Genomic DNA, 19452 nt, shown 5'->3' with positions numbered 1-19452 from the left:
ATAACTTAAGCGTTATAAAAATAAAACATATACCGTTATGTCGTTTTTCTCAAATCAATTATTTTCTAAACTCTTTCCAATTTGTTTTCAATATTGATAGCTGTTGATTGGATCATCTAATGTAGTGTCTATGAATTATACTTGCCTTCCTTACCATGGTTTATTATGTAAGAAAGGTAGTCTATCAAAAATATATTTTAAAATAAAACATACTCTAAGTTGGGTGGGGGGAGGGGGGGGGATAAATCAAGTAAGTTAAAAAAATATATATGTATTATGTGTAAATTAATGAAAATTAAAACAAAACTAAAAAGTGAGAACAATAGAGTTTTTAATGTAGGCCTGCATAACAAAAAAACAGTAGGCTTGACCTATTACTTATGACATTAAAAAAATAACATTGATTTTTTTCATAAACTGAAACCTATTAGGCTATGAGAAAAGCACTAACATGTCTGTCATTGTGGGCCTATGTACAGTTCTTTGCTTCGCTTGTTCTTAAACCACAGTTTGAGGTCTTCAGTGGTCACATGGCCAGAGTTCTGACACTGAGAAAATGTCCAGGCAGCAGCAAGTCATTACGGAGCCTCTTCTCTCCAAACACCTGTTTACCCAACTCCACTTCCAGTATCTGCATTCTCTCTGGAGGCACGAATCGCAAATACTTTTCATTAATACAAATGCCAAATGGTATCATATTTTGCTCCAGTATTGATTCTTGGTGCTTGGAGACCAGATGGAGAATACCCAGAATCCCTCCAGTCCATCTTGTATCTCCCGGAGGATATCAAGGTGCCCAGAGAACTGCATGATCTAATTGAGATAGAGAGAGAAAAATAGTAGTAATTTACTACTAACGCAAAACTAGGTATTTATTTAATTGAATAATAATTTAACATGGCACGAAAAATAAATGCATTTATTTGTATCCATATATTGGGTTTATTTCAACAACTTTAATTAATAAAATAATATACCTTCTTCTGAAGACATGAGGTATTCATTCTCTATTGGTGGTTTTATTGATCCCTTTAGAGCAACACTCTGTGCAGTCAGTGGTAGAGTGCTGGTGGGCAGCTCGGAGATGCCCACTCCTGGACAGTGTAGGACAGTGCTGGACATGAGACTCCCGGGCATTATCTTTTCACCTCCTTCATTGTTGCTCTGCTCTATCCCCTATACAGAACATTTTTTCAAAATAGCATCAGATAAACATTTAATAATCAATTGAATCCCTTAAAGTTAGAATTCAAAAATAGTCCTGTTAAATCCCAAAGGTCTAAACCTTGTTTTGCAACAAATACGACCCACATTGTTAATATCAAATATATTTGTAAATAAACCACTGCATACTTTTTCTCCTATATAGTAGTATACTATAATATCTCCTTCTGTTGGTGCACAGATTTATACATTCAATAGTTTGTCTAATGTGATGTTTGAAATGACATTTTTGAAAGCTACAGCAAATAAACATTATTCAACAGTGCTAACTATGAAACCAGTCTACTCTAGCTGTGTGCAGCCCTGGCCCTCGGTGGCTCAGATCCAGTGCCCAAACCTGCAGGATCAGCTGTGCAGCTCCGCTAATCAGACCGCAGGTTGCCAGGGGAGTGAGAGTGTGGGAGGGGGCTGTGTGGATGGAGGGTCCGGTCGGAGTCAGGAGTGAGGGGGGCTCAGAGGTGACAACCAAGGGCTGGCTCAGAGACTTCAAAAAGAGACAACAGAGAGTATACACAACACTATCAAATTACTTTCTTTTCTTATCTGACTTTACTTATCTGAACACTTGCTGTTCCTGTCAGGCTGAAGGAACACAGAATACAAGTTTCCTAGTGTATCAGCATCTAAATAAAAATGTCCAACATGTCAAAGTGCCAGATTTAATACTGAGCATGTCACATTCGATAGGTTTGCATATGTCAGGTATACAGACCTAAGCTGTGAGCACACGAAAGCATCTACTCGAGCTGACTAGAGTCACAACTACTGTAAATCATCCATAAAACACCAGATTCAAAGTGAAAATTGTCTGGTAAAAATGTATGTTCAGAGACAGGATTCTGTTGTGGGTTACAGGAGCTGACAGTGAGGCCTGTGTGTGTTCCACTCTAGTGTTCTGCAACACCATGTATTAGAACCACAATGCATATTTCTTGTCTGTGTTTCTGTATATCTGGTTAAAGGGAGGGCTAGTGAAACACAGCCTGAATGTAGTCTGTTAAAGGGACAGGGCAGTCTGTTGTGGTTGTGTGTGTGTGTGTGTGTGTGTCTCAGGCTGAGCACTGCTGTCTATGGGATTGCCAGGACGAACGCAGTAGACTGTGATAGTCTGAGAAAGTTCTGTTTCCACAGTACAAATCGAAGACTGAATCATTTCTTTTTAAAGCATCTGCAGCATTACACGCAATGCATGTAGACCTGAGAACAAGGGCAGTAATGTTCAGACTGTACAATGCGCTAGTTAGAGCTCATCTGGATACTGTGGACAGTTCTGGGCTCCACACTTCAAGAACGATATCGCTGCTCTAGAGGCAGTTCAGAGGAGAGCAACCAGACTTATTCCAGGTCTGAAGGGAATGTCCTACTGAGAGACTGAGGACCTGAACCTTTTCACCCTGGAACAGAGGAGACTACGTGGGGACTTGATCCAAGTCTTCAAAATCATGAAAGGCATCGACCACATCAAACCAGAGGAGCTTTTCCAGATCAGCAGGGACACACGCACCCGGGGACACAAATGGAAATTGGGCTTCAAGGCATTCAAAACGGAAAATAGGAGACACTTCTTCACACAGAGAGGCGTCACAATCTGGAACAAACTCCCCAGCGATGTGGTAGATGCTGAAAGTTTGGGAACATTTAAAAAGAGACCGGATAGGATCCTTGGATCACTTAGATATTAATGGACACCAAACGAGCACGATGGGTCGAATGGCCTCCTCTCATTTGTAAACTTTCTTATGTTCTTATGTTCTATGTTTTACGTTTAATTCACACTGTGTATTCTTAGCATGAATCACAGCCTGAACGTGTTTCTGTTTGTGTAAGAAAAACTGGCGACTGCTGTCTTTCCTGTGGGCTGTTCCAGTTCACTTACAGCGCCAGAAGCCGAGACCACACCCTGTGCTGCACCGGTGGCTGATGGGACCGCACTGGCTTGTGGGAGATTGGGCAGCAGAATGACTGGTGCTGGCTTGGTTGTTTTCTTCTTGGGCCGTGGGTGATCCTTGAAAGGTGAATTATATATTTACTTTCACATAAGGTTTTATGCTTAACAATTGTTGTTTTTGTGGGCTTTACTCATATATGACGTACAACACGTCTACACCTACAGTTGCTATTAACTTTATGCTAATGATTTAAACATATAAATACATTTGTTTTGAAACAAAGATTAAAATAAAATTAAGCATTATATCAGAAAATGCCATACTAATTGCAAAACTGTACATTGGCATTTTAGTCCAAGCCCTTTGTGGGTTCAGCGAAGGTGCACAAGGAGAATCACAGTGCCACAGAAGAGCTGCGTGCTCACCTTGATCCACTTCTTCATGCCATGCGGAGGAGGCTCTCTGTCGCCCCCTGTCCTCCTCATCTGCTCACTGACTTTGCTGATGGTGCTTTGACTGCAGCCCGACACCCACATAATAAACTTGTAACAATTGCACCTACCACCACCTAAAAGCAAAATCCACACAGCCAGGTTACTCTGTTTATAGTTATACTCTCGGTCCGAAGCTTATCTGTGTTGCTGGGGTAAAAAGCCTGACCTGATGGTGTCAGCATCTCTGCCAGGACTCTGCGTGCCTCCGTCTGCCCCGACTGTGCCCTCTCCCTCCACTGCTGGAGCAGGTGCGGGTGGGTATGTGCCATCTGGAGGGAGCAAGATGGGATGAGGGTGTAACTGGGCCCAGACCTTTGCTTGTTTATATTGAGGGTGTTCGAATAGATGGCAAATCATAGAAAAAGATAGAAACTGGATAGTTTTACCCTCAATACGAATGAATAAAATTCCAACGTTTAAGGTTACAATGTCATACAAAGGTCATACTGTTGTCGCTCTTATTTTAGTGATAAGACTTTGTGTTGAGTTATTGTACTTACCACGACACAGTTGTCCAGGCAACAGCGCTCCTTCCTGAGCTCACAGATCGGTTTGAGAAGGCCCAGCGTCCTTTTCCCTTTGGTTCTCACAATTCTCTCTCGCTTCTAGAATAAAACAGTATTCTAGAAGAAATTGTATATTTTTTATCTTACAAAGCTTTCAACAAAGTAATAATAATGGGAAAAAAAGATACCGAGATTATTGTAATCAATTAACATACACATGAATGAACAAGGAACTGTAAAAGACAGAACAGAAAGGTTAACCTGAGGATCTGTTTTGAGCCTTTTGTGGAGAAAGTTATTGGAATATCCCAGAATCCTCTGGCAGGCGCGCTCACAGAGTTTGTATTCCTCCCGCAGTGTCTTTCTGTTGGTCATCACAAACTCTTCGAACTCCTTAGACTTTCTCTGGCCATTTCCCAGTCCGATCACTGGTCTGGAAGAGCGTATTCAATTAAAAAGGAGATTAATGCCTTATCGCAGCGGAGAGCAGCTTCAGTTCCCAAGGCCTGCAGTCATACAAGCTTGAAACAACAACACAAAAGGTTACGTTATGTCAACTTTTGCGGAAGACTTTCAGTCCACTTCCCACTTTTCCGTTAATTTCTACATCTGATATATATATAACTGGAGTTCCCCAGCAATTGTGCAATGAAAAAAACATATTTTCTTCTACCTCTGAGTGATGATATATTCAATATGTATTCACTGAAAAGTCAGTGATCCCCTAAGACAGCCAGTACTTGCTTTTTGGCTTTGCCTTCCTGCGGCAGGGAGCTCGTGTTGTAACACTTCTGTGCGCCAAGAACCAGAGCTTCCTTTAACAGAGCCAGCATTTGTAGGGCACGACTGTGGCAGGCGTCTAGCGTGTCTCCTGTGAAAGAGAGAGAACTTCCTGAGCCAGGATTGCTAACAATTCTCCAAAACATTCATGAGCCATAGTAGCAGAGTAGAAAATTCATCCTTTCACTGCTACATTGTGGCATTAAAGCTTCAAAAGGCCACTAACCTGTCCTTTTAATATAGTTCTGCAGGCACTGACAGGGCTTCTTCCTGAACACCGGACAGACGAGCTTCTCGGCATCCTGGTCCCCCAGCAGCTCAACCATGGACCGAGAGAAGGCCTCCAGCTGCTCCTCATGCCTGGCACGATCACCGGGCTCCACGACCAGGCCTGGAGCTGTGGAGCGCTTCAGCTTTCCAAAAGAAATACCTGGGGAAAAATAATAAGCCCAGAGGAATCTAGTTCAAGAAATTGCCAAATGCTTGACACTTTAAACTAAACATTGTTACCTATCATTCAATGATTTACAAGTTTCCCCAGCCATGCTGAAGATACACACCACAGGCATTGCACAGCGTGAGGGTCTGCCCGGTTTGTGGGTCTGTTCTACGGCGTGGGGCTGGAGTCGAGCGGGAGGCTTTGGGCCTGCTCCCGCGACGGGTGGGGTTCGTGACAAAAGGAGAATTGCACCGGTCGCAAAAGAAGTCTGTATTTGGAGTGAAAAATAAATTAATTAATGAAGCATTAACCCCTTTCCTTAAAACAAATAGACAAATCTGAATGCCGGCCTGAAAGGGACTGTTTCTTGTTGGAATTGTTTTCAATGTCAGTACGTGTGCTAAGTGCAAACCCTTACCTTTATAAGCAGGGGTCAGTTTACCCACTTGTATTGCTTTCTTTCTAGTGCTTTTTCTTCTCTTGGGAGACATGTCCTCCCCAGGAGAGGTCATCCTCTTCTTTCGAACTCTGCCCTTGCTACTTATGTCAGGTGAGCTGGGTCCACAGTCTGCATCCTCCTACTCAGCAGGCAAATCACAAAAACACATTTTCTGTGTATGTATTTTCTGTGGAAATGGTCCAGCGCCATGTTCTGGCTGTCAGTTCAGTACTTATTGGGCTGTTTTAGGAGATTATCAGGATACAGCATACATAAAACCTTAATTGTGATAGTGTAATTTTATTGGAAAAGCTAACTGTAACTGTAGCCCAACCCAAAGCATGATCCTAAACTTAACTGTCAAGACCAAATTATCTTAAGACTAAGCAACAACCAATGTTTTGGTCAATGAGGTCAAGCCCAATGTAATTTTGACTTCCAAGCCCATGTGTAAAACTAAAGTGAAGCTTATAGCACATAGATCCATCTTATAGATCCATCTAAGTCTCTATTGAATACACATTTAGATTTCTTCTCTGCATGATTCCTCTAACTAACTGCACTAGTCTGAGATGTTGTGGAATTCAAATTAAATCCTGGAGACCCCAAACCAGTACACACATACTTTCAATACAATATTACCTTAGTAATGGTTAAAGAACAGCCATCGTATTTCTTGGAAGAACATTCCTCGACATGAGTTCCACTTCTGCAATCAACTATAACACGCACGAACAAGAAGGCATGTTGGTTATCACAATCAACATTCAAATCAGATGTCAAAACTCCCGCTTCAATGAAATCCCATACTGTGACATAAGAGGGCGCTATTCTACCATATTGACCACCGACTCGCGTAGGCTCTTTCGTAAGTAAGGAGAAAATGGAGTCCACTTCTGCTGAAAAGTACAAGAAAAGAAAATCGAAGGAGAGATGTGGAGATGGTGTTACAGCCCACCTGCAATGTTTTCATTCATCTAAACGAGACCATCGATATATTTCCGTCGTGACAAGGGAAGCGTTTTCCTGACGCGGAGCACACACTCCTCACACTCTTCTCCCCATCTCCATTTGCAGTTGTAGCTCCTTCGGGAAGGAAGGGCCCACACTTCAGCACAGGGAGGGGAGGAGAGGAAGCGTGCAAATACAGCTTCTCAACTTAATATTCCCTTCCCTAAAATGTAGATTTCAAATTAACCGATTCGCTTAAAAAATACATACTCCCACCCCTACTTGTTATATATATATTGATAAACAATTTAAATATATTTTCCTTTAAGAATCCCCCCCCATAATAAACACTCAGAACCCGCCCACAACTGAGATTCTAAATATTTTAATAGAAAATAAATACAACCATCGCCTTGAATGTATAAAAAAAATTACAGTTTTACAACATTTTGCTGGCAATAAAATTCTATTTCTTTTAAGCATTTTAATATACTAATTATTTGCAATTTCCCAAAACACATTTGAAATTTCAAAGCATGTAGGTAGATTCCATATGTGGTTTTTTTTTCCTTCTCTTTGCAAGAAACACTATCATCTCATACCACTAGCACATTCAAGTTTGTAATACAGTACAAACTTTCCATATATGAACCAAGCTTCAATTTGAAGTGTCTGACTTTGATAATGTTGTGTATTACCGGTATCGGTTTGAAGACCAAGACATCAACTACACCAGTAGTTTTATGTAACTAGATAGTAGAAATACATCTGAGTTCCAATTATATTTGCAGTTGTCATGCATCAAATTAATTCACATTAACATCATTACTTAAGAGAACACCATTCACACCAATTCAATTCACTTCACATCAGTCAATGCAGGCTTCAACAGTCGTGGGTATGGAAATGTTGATTTATTTATATAGAAAGCACATGTGCTTTGTGGTCCAGCCAGTTCTTCAGGTGTTCCCCTTGTCTTCAGTGGGTGGGTTTTGCGTTTCTTCCTGGAGCTCCTGGGCAGGTGTGTCTCCAGCCCCTTCTGCCAGGACCTCCAGAGCCCCGGCTCCCTCTACCCTCCTCACCGTCTCCCCCTTGGACGCCAAGATCTCTTCAATGTTCCTTCAGGGGGTGGAAGACACATCAAGATAAAAACGGATTAATAAACGATTGAACTAAAATCCGACCCCCTCCAGGCTGTGGGGAATAATTCTGATCAAGTCCAAAGGAGACTGACTTTTTCCCTTCGAGGTCGGAGAACCAGCCCAGGTTATCTGCGATGATGTGATGGTTCTCACAGCTGGGACAGGTCACTATCACCACCCCGTTATGATAAGCCACCTTGGAAATCCTTTTCGTGGATCTGGTCCAGCAGACCTAAAACAAGTAGGAAATCAAACAGAAGTGTTCACCTGTTTGGATATACTTTAAATCAAGGAGCGTTTTAAACAGCAAAGACTACACAATGTCGTTGTTTGTACCTTACACGTGTACCCCAGATGGTAATGAGTTGACTGTATCTTTCCAATGGGCTCGTTTCTGGCCAGGGGGGAGGTGGAGAAATGTCTGGAGAAAGGCAAGCCCCTGGTCTTCGCTTGGGTCAACGCAGGCCATGTCTTCCCACTGAAAATACACAATCTCCCCCTGTCTGGAGAAACATGCCGTGCATGCTCGGGTCCAGCCTGTCCGATTGTCCGCACTGTGTTTGTACACACGAGTTTGCATGCTTGCTTTTCCCTGACAGTCCCAGAAAGCCGAGCCCACAACAGTCCTTTGTTTTCTTGGCTCCTCAAACACAGCATAGCCAGATTCATCATATTTTCATTCAAATATTCAGGTTGGGAATCCCAAAAGAAATGCACGTTGTAAAATTAAAAACAATGCAATGCGGAATGCAGCACTTCAGCACTTCCGTGTTCCGAGTGCTTGTTTATGTAAAAATGACGATAAATGAATGACTAGCGCCGCCCTGCTGTTGCGGCGGTGATACTACACCTTTATGACACCTTTCAATGTCTGATTACCTGTGCACAGCAATCTAAATAGGCTCCTATAGTAATATACAGCTCTGGAAAAAATTAAGAGACCACTGCAATTTTTTCTTAAATTAGCATCCACATGTATGGCAGTCATTTCATTCCAGTGTCTGCTGAATTCCAACACAGACACACCTCATTCTACTGATTGAGGTACTGATTAGATAATCACCTGAACCAAAACTTATTTAATGAGGAAAAGTATAAAAACCACTGCTGTGGTCATTACTATCCTCTTGCAATAGGACCAGCTGGATGGCAAAAAACAGTGCTAGTAGTACCTCAAAAGTAATTGAAATAAAAAAATATCTATAGACCATGACTAAAGTGTTGAAAAGGAAAGAGTTGAGTGAGGAAAAGAAGGGTTCAATTCTGGCTTTACTGGCAGAGGGATACAGTGAGTGTCTGGTTGCTTTCATCCTTAAAATTTCAAAGACAGCAGTTCATAAGAACAAAGTCAAGCAGCAGACATTGGGGACAACAAAGCTACAGACCAGCAGATGGCGAAAACGACTCTCCACTGACCGGGATGACCGCCAACTCATTTGAATGTCACTCAACAACCGTAGGATGACATCAAGTGATCTACAAAAAGAATGGCAACTGGAGTGAAGTGCACGGCGAGGAGGGTTCGAAACGGGCTCCTAGGGGCAGGGCTGAAGTCGTGCAAAGCTAGAAAAAAGCCCTTCATCAATGAGAAGCAAAGAAGAGCCAGGCTGAGGTTTGCAAAAGACCATAAGGATTGGACCATAGAGGACTGGAGTAAGGTCATCTTCTCCGAGTCCAGTTTTCAGCTTTGTCCGACACCTGTTCGTCTAATGTCTCGCACCCACTGTGGAATTTGGTGGAGGATCAGTGATGATCTGGGGGTGCTTCAGCAAGGCTGGAATTGGGCAGATTTGTCTTTGTGAATGTCGCATGAATCAAACCACAAAACTTGCTTTCTTCTGCTCTGACAATGTTCCCCAACTCTGAGGATTGGTTTTTCCAGCAAGACAATGCTCCATGCCACACAGCCAGGTCAATCAAAGTGTGGATGGAGGACCACCAGATCAAGACCCTGTCATGGCCAGCCCAATGTCCAGACCTGAACCCCATTGAAAACCCCTGGAATGTGATCAAGAGGAAGATGGTCACAAGCCATCAAACAAAGCGGAGCTGCTTGAATTTTTGCACGAGGAGTTTCATAAAGTCACCCAACATCAATGTGAAAGACTGGTGGAGAGCATGCCAAGATGCATTAAATCAGGGTTATTCCACCAAATATTGATTTCTGAACTCTTCCGAAGTTAAAACATAAGTATTGTGTTTACAAATGAATATGAACTTATATTCTTTGCATTATTTGAGGTCTGACAATACTGCATATTGTTGTAATTTTGACCAGTTGTCATTTTCTGCAAATAAATGCTCTAAATGACAATATTTCTATTTGGAATTTGGGAGAAATGTTATCAGTTTTATAAGTAGTAAAACCAGAGAAACGGATAATTTTGCAGTGCTCTCAATTTTAGCAGTGTGTCAGTTCTATAATATCCTGCAAAGATTTCTACATATCCTAGTGTCTCTCTCTCTCTCTGTGTGAATGTATATTTGCTTCATTCGATCAGAAGAACACTAATGCTATTGAAAGCGTAAATTTGATCAACTTTTCAGTCTAATCCTGAGCCAATAAAATATATATGAAAATGTAATGAACCCCCCCCAAATATTATAATTATAACAAGAGACTTGCTACAGTTCAATTTTTATTTTTTTATGTAGAAACCCTTGAGAACATCACAGCAAATCCTTACTAAAAGCATGTTACATGTCTGAGGTGTGTGTAACATTTCCAGTCTAAAAGTTGTATTGTTTTGAGATTTAAAAAATTGGTTTAGCACCAGAACAACTAATAGTTAAACATGGCTTTCGCCTGGCAGTGTGTGTTGTCGAAGCTTCATGGATTTTGTGGTTCAAGTGTTGTGAATTACTCTGCATCCAACTGCCCCCTTGCATCTGGACAAAGATATTTTCTAACTTAGATCTCTCTGTGCACGGTGCTTCTAATATGTTGACATTTAAGAAGGTCCCAGCACAATAATTGTATTGATCCCTAAAAATATAAATATGTTAAGTTTTTTCTTTGCAACTTCCAGGGGATGCAGTGTATTTCACAGTGCCTGCCACTGTACTTTATGTTGAGATGACTTCTGTTTTTCCTGATGTCATGTGCCGTCTGTGTCTGTATTGTCACTGCCGGTCGTGTTCTCCAAATCAAGTCCTTGCTGGTCATTTACAAGCTTTGTCCGTAGCGCCCTCTGCCTGTTGGACAAAGGTAAACTGATGGTTATCTTTAAATTCAAACAGCAAAATTATTATTATTATTAATCATAATATACCTCCCACAACCTGCATTGCAAGCACATTGTATTAACCTTTCACCCAATTTATTATAGTTTTTGTATGATCAAAGTGCATTTTGATAAGCTGTATAATTTATTGCATTTTGTAGTATTCTACATTTATTATCAAATTGGTCTATACAATGTCCTTGCATGTAAAACAGGTTGGATAAAGGTGCCAGTCAAATAACTAACTACCAGTCTAACGATGAACACCATAAATTATTAAAATCCTACATTGGCCCAGTTCCCTATTCTATCATCTGTTGTTCTACAAGTGAATTAAAACAATTGTATATATATATTTTTAATGTATTCAATCAATAGCAATGGTGAGTATTCAGATATTAAAGTCTGCACACAATGCATGCACGATTACTCAATCAGCCCCATTTGATTTGGAATTTGTAGGTTCATTTGATTATTTAATCAGTCAGAAATGAGAGCTGACACACCCCACTCACTCCTTAACCCTTTGAGGATGAGGACAGCAGCATAACTTCAGGTTAGAATTCAGTGCAATGCACCCAGTAAGAGTTCGTTTTCCCGTCACATTTGAAAGTCTCCTCTCCCACATGCTAAATTGCTTGAGTCTGGGAAGTTAGTCCTCAAAGGGTTAAACAACAAACCTCCTATAATCCTTAAAAACATGCTTCATTCGTCGCCTTTCCTTTTCAGGTGGTTCCCCATGTGTGGGACTTTTGTCCTGCCAAAGAAAAAGTTGAGTTACATAAATGACCAGGAATTGATAGACTGAAAAGTATTTGTATTTTAAGGCTTACTCAAGTTAAGTTTACTTCATCATTTTATCAATACATTTAATTTGAGTAGCTGTTACCATCATTTTACAGTTCTTCATCAAACTGCCTTGTACTTTCCTAATCATAGGATACATTTTTTTTTTACTATTCTAGTTCTGACATCCTCAAAAGCTTATAATACAATGTAAATGATAGCAGACATTATAAGACAGTGTAGTTACGACTTTCAAGGACAGCACTGAATTTCATCAATGCTTACAGCTGAAATGCTGTTGTCACTGGACTCTTGGGAGGGATGATGCTGGTCTTCAATGGAGACACAGATGTTATGCTCCTCAAATAAAACGGGCGGAGGGTTGTTGCTCACTATGGCAAAGGAATAGGAAACAAAATGTCCCTGGTTGGTCACCAAGTGCACAACACAAACCTCACACAGCTATACAGTTATAGACAGGAGATCCCTCTACCTGATATGTATGGTTTCTCTTGTTGTGCTTCTTTTTCCTGCAACCACTTTAGAGTATAGTTTAATTTAATATTTTCATTTTCTCCAGCTTATCTCATGGTTATACAATTTATACAATTATATAGTAAATGTTTTATTTTTTATCGTAAAAACTACATACATATTTTAGGCAGGACTGGTGAATGAATGACATCCCTGTGTAAATTACCTCTCGTAGCACATCAGGGCTCATGAAAATCAGAGAAAAAGCTTTCAAGAATATCAATAAATATTGCTCACATTTGTTGAACTGCTTATCTTCAATGGGGCATTCTGGGCTCATCAGCTTTTGGAGAGAAGATACAGTTTCAATAAGAATTATGTATCACATTTGAGAAACCAGCAAATCACAGAGCAGCATTTCCAAACATCCCTATACCTCTCAAATACAATAAGAGACACTCTTAGCATGACCAGTTAACATATGAAACAGCCATGTTAAGCAAAGGGAAAGATGTTTTGAATAAACAAACAATGCCTTTCAGAGAACCATTCATAAAAGGGGAAAAAAGACTGCAGTCAAAAGGAAGTTGAAAATTATTTAATAGGAATTAAATGGTCTCATAAAGGGAAAAACATCTAAATGTTCTAACAAGGTTTTCAACTGACTCCCTTTGTCTTCCTGGAACTATCAGTGACACAAGGACATCAAATAATCACATCGCATGACAAACTTGGGTAAGAGCATCTGTTAATGAAAAATAGGGAAATAAAACTTACATTCTGCAAACTTTGTGGCACACATTCCTCGAAATCCGAAGTCTGTTGGGATGCACAGTTTTTGTCACTGTTAATGTTTGCACAAAACAAGGATCTTCCCTTCCACCACATAGTGACAGCTCTCAATGTTTTAAAGCCCAGAGTAAACTTTAATCATTGGTTGAAAACACAAAAGTACAACATAAAGCATAATAATAATAATAATTTCTAGAATTTATTCACTTTTAAATCATAACAGAGATTCGTCTCAGAAATTATGCAGATGTGTGTCTGTTAGCTGGGTCAGTGGGCAGCATGCTGATTTGTTAGCTTCTCCCACAAGTAGCTACATAAAATAAAGACCCAAAGACTGACAATCTCTTACAGGGGATGCAGGCTTGTGGGTAAGCCGGCGGAGTTTGGTCTCCATGGACAGCACTTCTCCTTCTCTCCTGAACAACTGGACCTGCAGCTCGTCACAGCGTTCCCCCAGCTCCCGGATCTGCTTCCTGTACAGGTCTTTATCCATCAGACTCTTGGAGTATTCCTGGTGGTATTCTTCTCTGGTATGGATAGCCTGCAGGGAACAGCAAAGTGCCACAGCACAGAAGTATAAAGTCACAAACGGAGAACTGTTAAAATTGGCACCCACCAAAAGTCCCGTTTGCTAAGCTACCAGATTCAGACGTGTTTCTCTGTGCTAAGTTTGGAGCTTATTTCAGTCAAGTCAAGACTGTTGTTATCAAACACAAGACTGTTTGGTTGGCACTGGTACTCCCAAAGGTATAAGATATCCTCTTAACTGCAGAGCTATTCGTACAGATATAAATACGCCTAAAAGGTATCCTCACCTGGTCTCTCTCAGATATCACCTCGTCCATTTGCTTCAGGATGGCCTCGATCCGATCTTTGTACATCTTGGAGTCTTTTTTGAGGGTCGTGCACTGCAGTTCAAAGACTTCTCTCTCCTCCTTGTACTTTATAAGGAGATAATATACTTGTAACTTAGAAAAGAACACTACCCCAAGAGTCAATTACAAATGGTTTGTAATTTGGTCTCAATGCAACAGAACAAACTAGTTATTGACACAGAGAGGAAGCTGAAAGAAGCCTGACCTAGAAGCAGCTCCTCGGGTTAGGGTTAGGGTTAGGGTTGAGGTTAAGGTTTGTTGTTGAAACTAAGGTTACAAGGTTAGGTCGTACCCTGTCACTGAGCTCCTCAGCATAGCGCAGCTCCTTCCGCAGGTTGTAGATATTGTTCACCAGCTCCTGGTGCTTCGCCACAGACTGCTGCTTGAAGTCTTCCAGTGTCTGGATGTAAAGCTTGTCCTTCTCTGCTTTTCCTGGACTTCCTACCTGCATTCCCAAAATCAAAAGTCTTTGGTACTGCTTGTACAAAAACACAACACTTACACAAAGGCATTGATAGCAGCTGGTTCTACGGCTGAGATGGGATAATTAACCACACGGCTTGATCCATGTATCACCCAGGTTTAATCTGCATTCACATCATGGACAATACAACTGACCGGCTCTCAGCGCTAGTGGACTACCTGAACGGAATTCTCCAGCTCCTGGATTGTGGCTTTGAGCAGATCGTTCTGTCTCTGGACCTGCCAGATCATGTCCTGGCTGGGTCTCTGCTCCATAGCATTCTTCAGGGTCATCGTCTGCTTCCTCTGGATTTTGGAATCATTTTCAGCGTTCATCAGACTGTGCTTGAGCTTCTCAATCTGAGCACATGGAACAAACATATAGTTTAGTTTAGAGCTTAAGTTTTATTACAATTAGTAGTAGTAGTATTAGTAGCATTGAGTAGTTGCATTAACACTACTGCTTTTTTAAAAGGACATTAAGGCTGCCTGCTGTCTCCTTCTTAATAGTTTCTATTTGAATCAATGTTTCCCTTCACCAACAACACTATCTTCTATATTTGGACCTAACACGTCTCCCACTGTTCCCTGACATGTGCTCCGACAGAATGAGATGCAGATGGTCCTTTAAAGACTCCATAACATTTTCTGCTTCACATTTAGCATTCACTACAGTTAAAATAAAGTGGCCCCGGGCAGATCTTGGTGCTGTTATTTTGATTTGGGTGGAGTCACAGGAAGGAATATGAACGAATGTGGCAAAGCCTGCTCCACACGCATTCAGTATGAATTCAACAGGACAGTGTGCAATATTTCAACGGAGATAAAAGATCCCCTTCAGTTCTCTGCAGGCTGTTCCTCACCTCCAGCTGCAGGTCCCTGTTCCTCATGACCACAGAGTTCTTCTCCTCGCTCAGCTTGGCGAACTCGCGCATCAGGCTGTAGTTCTCATCCTTGAGCTTGCGGGCCTCGTCACTGAAGCTGTCACGTTCGTCCCTCATCCGGCGCACCCTCTCCTGCTGCTTGCGCAGCTCGCTGTCCTTCACATGCAGCTGCCTGATGGTGTCCTCGTGCGCCGTCAGCTGGGCTCCCAACTCGTGGCTGCGCCTCTTCTCCTCCTGCACAGCCTTCTGCAGCCTACTCACCTCGCTCATCAGGAACTGAGTCAGCCCGGACTCGCCCGCTGTGTCTGAGGGAGAGCGCCATGCTCAACACCAGCCACGTGGCGATGGGCTCTTATTCTGTGTAAATGGGTGCCTGTGCCTTGTATAAGCTCAGAGCTCTTTCTGTTTTGAGCACAGCCTTGACGTACATGCCCCAAGTGGTATCCACCAACAGTCATGTCTCTTACAAATTATGATTTTTTATCTGCCTGTCTGCTTGACTTTTACACACTATGCTTGCCTCCATGTTCTTTCAGCTTTATTACTGCTGCTCTCATCATATATGGTGTTCATCTGTCAGCTGAGTTCTTTATGGAGACCAAAGCCCACAAGTTAGACCAGGTCAATGTATCAATAGTTTATTATTCATCATGTTGCAGGTTGTTCATAACATTCAATCCTGGGTCATTGTCACTTTCATGACTTACTATCAGGTTATCCTAAGATTTGGGTAGTGATAAGATACAGATCGGTGGTACGATACTGTTACAGGAAGTCAACATTTAAATAAAGGCTCACCGACTAAGATGGAGAAGACCCTGGCAGGCTCTTTTCCCGTTATCTTACGGTACAGCTCTGGGTAGTCCAGCTCCAGGCTCTCCAAGAAGGCCACGTAACCCTTGCATCCAGTTCTCTGCAGGATGTCCAGCAACACACCTTACAGACAAAACATGGCAATCACCAACTCCATCCACCATACATACTAGCAGAATACAAGCACGCTTCCCTCTTTCTCTGGAGGAACTCTAATCAAGCATGGGGCAGGATACATGTGAAGCTGTTAATAGATGTTAATAAAATAAAAAATAAAAGCAAATCTGGATTGTTTCATTAAATTGGAATCAAAGCTGAGATGGAACTGAAACACATTTGTCAACAATAACCTTTTGATCATAATGATTTATGGTTAACAGCTGGAAGGCATAAATGCGAGAGGAAATTGCATGCAAGGCTTCTTGTGCAAGAGCATGATGGAAACTCCCACAGGGTTTGTGGATTTCTTATTCCATCTCAGATTTTAATTATTGTACTGCAGGGAACAAATTACTTTGAATTACTGGTCAGTTTTAACAGTCATTAGGAACTTGTTAATTACAAGATAGCTGTAAAACTCACAGGAATGCAGCACTTGGGATTTTTCTAGACCTGTCGATAAAATTGGTTAATTATGAAGCACTTCCCCGTTGTCAGGTTGCCAGCTCAGAAGAACACCCTCACCTACTTTCCGGCGGCGGATGACAAGGTTGGGGTCGTTAAAAATCTGCTCTTCATCCTCCGTGCTGAGGACCTTGCACTGGCGTAGGTACGGGGTGATGCGAGACGGCTCGATGGTCTTAATCAGGAGCAGCCGGTAGTTCTCCAGCGTGTTCCAGCACTCATCGTCTTCCATATCAGACATGCTGAGGCCCTCCATCTTTGTGGTGTGGTACGGTTTCTGGTGGTTATCTCTGGTGCTGTTTCAGAGCCGCCTTCCTGCCTAATGAGGTCTCCCCCTCGTGCACCCACTCTCAGTCTAGGGTTTTCTGAAAAAGCAGCCATATTTGAACCATTAAAATAGCACAGCACTACTGACGCACATGGGCAATGGTCTATGTTGTTTGATATCACAAAAATATTAATTGCAAATGATCAATTTCCTGGACTAAGATCTAATTTTTCATACTTTGATGGCTCTTCATGACCACAAGGCCCTCTCTGCTATCACCTATAGAAAAATATTAAAATGAAAAGCCTGACCTCAGGGAAAGTTTGGCAGGAGCTTTTGTTATGCAATACACAGAGAGTTCCCTTTTTAGTCTATATTTTAGCATTGTTCTTTCCCTGCTGTTACACAACACGCAATTCTGTTTTTTTTTTACCATTAGACTTGATGAGTTAATAGATTAGCCCCATCCATACCTGAACATTACAGGAAATGCAGGAGAAAATCAAACTGAAAATATTCTGTTCAGTTCTGTGAGAAGCTAAAACTTCTACCGAAAAATCATTAAACCTATAGATATAGTCATGCATTTTCTCCACCCACACCCTATCATTTTTATTTTTTTTTAATGATTCATAGCACGCACAAAAAGCGAGCCCAGGAAAAGAGAGGTTCAAAGTATCATGTACAAAAGTGCCCAGGCAAATAGGAGTTACCACGCAGCCGTCACTCACCCTGCACAGGAGGACAGAGGATAGGAGACACGTAGGTCACATAAACTCTGAACACCAAACACAGGCAACTCAAGGCACTACAGAACTTTCCTCAAGAGCAAAGAAGTAACATTCAATATGTGTAACTCTGAATAAGCAACAACTCATCCTTACCTTAAATGACACAGCCCAGATTCACAAAGCCAGCTGTACTGAGGCTGCATTTACGAGTAATTCAGTATGAAGTAAGGAAAAGAGGAAGCTAATACTGTAATAGGCTGAGTAGGAGGGATTTACAACTATGGGTGTCTCCTGAGTTAATGAAGCTACCCTTTGACAGTTTTTGGGATGTCTGCCATACAAGGGGTAAAATGCACTCGGCACAGGTTTCAAATGGGTTTTATAATATAAATTTGACAAAAATACACCTGTGAAATATATTAACTGATTCTTATACAAATCTGTATTTTTTTTGCTTTTGGGACTGATTATTACTCTTTTTAAATGACACACAGAAACCTAAAAACAAATCTTCTTATATTATAATAGCAGCTTGGGAGTCATAATACCCAATCTATGGGAATGTAGTGATAAGATATTGGTTTATACCATTATTATTACCCATTATGGATTTATGACCCGAGAAGCAATCAGTGGAGCAATATAGAACATTTATGATCTGGGACTTGTTAAGTCCCTTACCTTTATTACCTTATGAATACTAACATAATTGTTTTGGTCACACCTGAAGAGCTATCCTAGACTGCAAATACTGTGCTAAAAAGGGTTCATAACAGTTTTGTTTTTACTCAGTGACAACATCCTTAAAGCTTGAACAGTGTTTCAAGTGTTTCAATAACGCATGCTTATATAATCATATTAAATAACTTGTGGAGTGTACCTTTTGTTGCGAGCTGTAATCGAACCCTTAGTCATGAATTATGTATGATTCAGCCTTCAATAAGAAAATGGAAAACCAGCCACAAACCAGTGCATTTCATTTTCAGATGCTGAGGCATTGGTTGTTTTTAGTCAATGTGACTAAATATATTTTCCCTTATATATATTATATATATATATATATATATATACACACTCACCTAAAGGATTATTAGGAACACCATACTAATATTGTGTTTGACCCCCTTTCGCCTTCAGAACTGCCTTAATTCTACGTGGCATTGATTCAACAAGGTGCTGAAAGCATTTTTTAGAAATGTTGGCCCATATTGATAGGATAGCATCTTGCAGTTGATGGAGATTTGTGGGATGCACATCCAGGGCACGAAGCTCCCGTTCCACCACATCCCAAAGATGCTCTATTGGGTTGAGATCTGGTGACTGTGGGGGCCAGTTTAGTACAGTGAACTCATTGTCATGTTCAAGAAACCAATTTGAAATGATTCGACCTTTGTGACATGGTGCATTATCCTGCTGGAAGTAGCCATCAGAGGATGGGTACATGGTGGTCGTAAAGGGATGGACATGGTCAGAAACAATGCTCAGGTAGGCCGTGGCATTTAAACGATGCCCAATTGGCACTAAGGGGCCTAAAGTGTGCCAAGAAAACATCCCCCACACCATTACACCACCACCACCAGCCTGCACAGTGGTAACAAGGCATGATGGATCCATGTTCTCATTCTGTTTACGCCAAATTCTGACTCTACCATCTG

At 41.3% G+C, this 19452-nt stretch overlaps 3 protein-coding genes across 3 annotated transcripts; all 3 read right to left on the bottom strand.

The window, feature by feature from the left end:
* Positions 1-314: 314 nt before the first annotated feature.
* Positions 315-6882, bottom strand: LOC136758521 (uncharacterized). The gene is made up of 14 exons (XM_066712968.1): positions 6730-6882; positions 6414-6490; positions 5751-5910; positions 5454-5600; positions 5120-5323; positions 4858-4984; positions 4375-4546; positions 4108-4212; positions 3774-3876; positions 3539-3681; positions 3101-3229; positions 1562-1708; positions 978-1176; positions 315-813 (listed from the first exon to the last, which is right to left on the bottom strand). The coding sequence occupies exons 1-14, from the start codon at positions 6746-6748 to the stop codon at positions 788-790; spliced, it is 1758 nt and encodes a 585-aa protein (XP_066569065.1). The 5' UTR covers positions 6749-6882; the 3' UTR covers positions 315-787.
* Positions 6883-7091: 209 nt separating this feature from the next.
* On the bottom strand, positions 7092-8680 carry dnlz (DNL-type zinc finger). Its single transcript, XM_066712967.1, has 3 exons — positions 8201-8680; positions 7957-8096; positions 7092-7841 (listed from the first exon to the last, which is right to left on the bottom strand). The coding sequence occupies exons 1-3, from the start codon at positions 8534-8536 to the stop codon at positions 7682-7684; spliced, it is 636 nt and encodes a 211-aa protein (XP_066569064.1). The 5' UTR covers positions 8537-8680; the 3' UTR covers positions 7092-7681.
* Positions 8681-10490: 1810 nt separating this feature from the next.
* On the bottom strand, positions 10491-18013 carry card9 (caspase recruitment domain family, member 9). Its single transcript, XM_066712966.1, has 13 exons — positions 17951-18013; positions 16859-17163; positions 16160-16297; positions 15341-15666; positions 14658-14837; positions 14308-14460; positions 13956-14081; positions 13490-13681; positions 13126-13167; positions 12646-12691; positions 12160-12266; positions 11769-11845; positions 10491-11059 (listed from the first exon to the last, which is right to left on the bottom strand). The coding sequence occupies exons 2-13, from the start codon at positions 17052-17054 to the stop codon at positions 10963-10965; spliced, it is 1680 nt and encodes a 559-aa protein (XP_066569063.1). The 5' UTR covers positions 17055-17163; positions 17951-18013; the 3' UTR covers positions 10491-10962.
* Positions 18014-19452: the final 1439 nt, after the last annotated feature.

The sequence above is a fragment of the Amia ocellicauda genome, chromosome 9 (genome assembly GCF_036373705.1).
Source record: "Amia ocellicauda isolate fAmiCal2 chromosome 9, fAmiCal2.hap1, whole genome shotgun sequence".
Lineage (NCBI taxonomy): Eukaryota > Metazoa > Chordata > Actinopteri > Amiiformes > Amiidae > Amia > Amia ocellicauda.
Note: the sequence above shows the minus strand (reverse complement) of the source record. Positions and strands in the feature narration are given on the sequence as shown.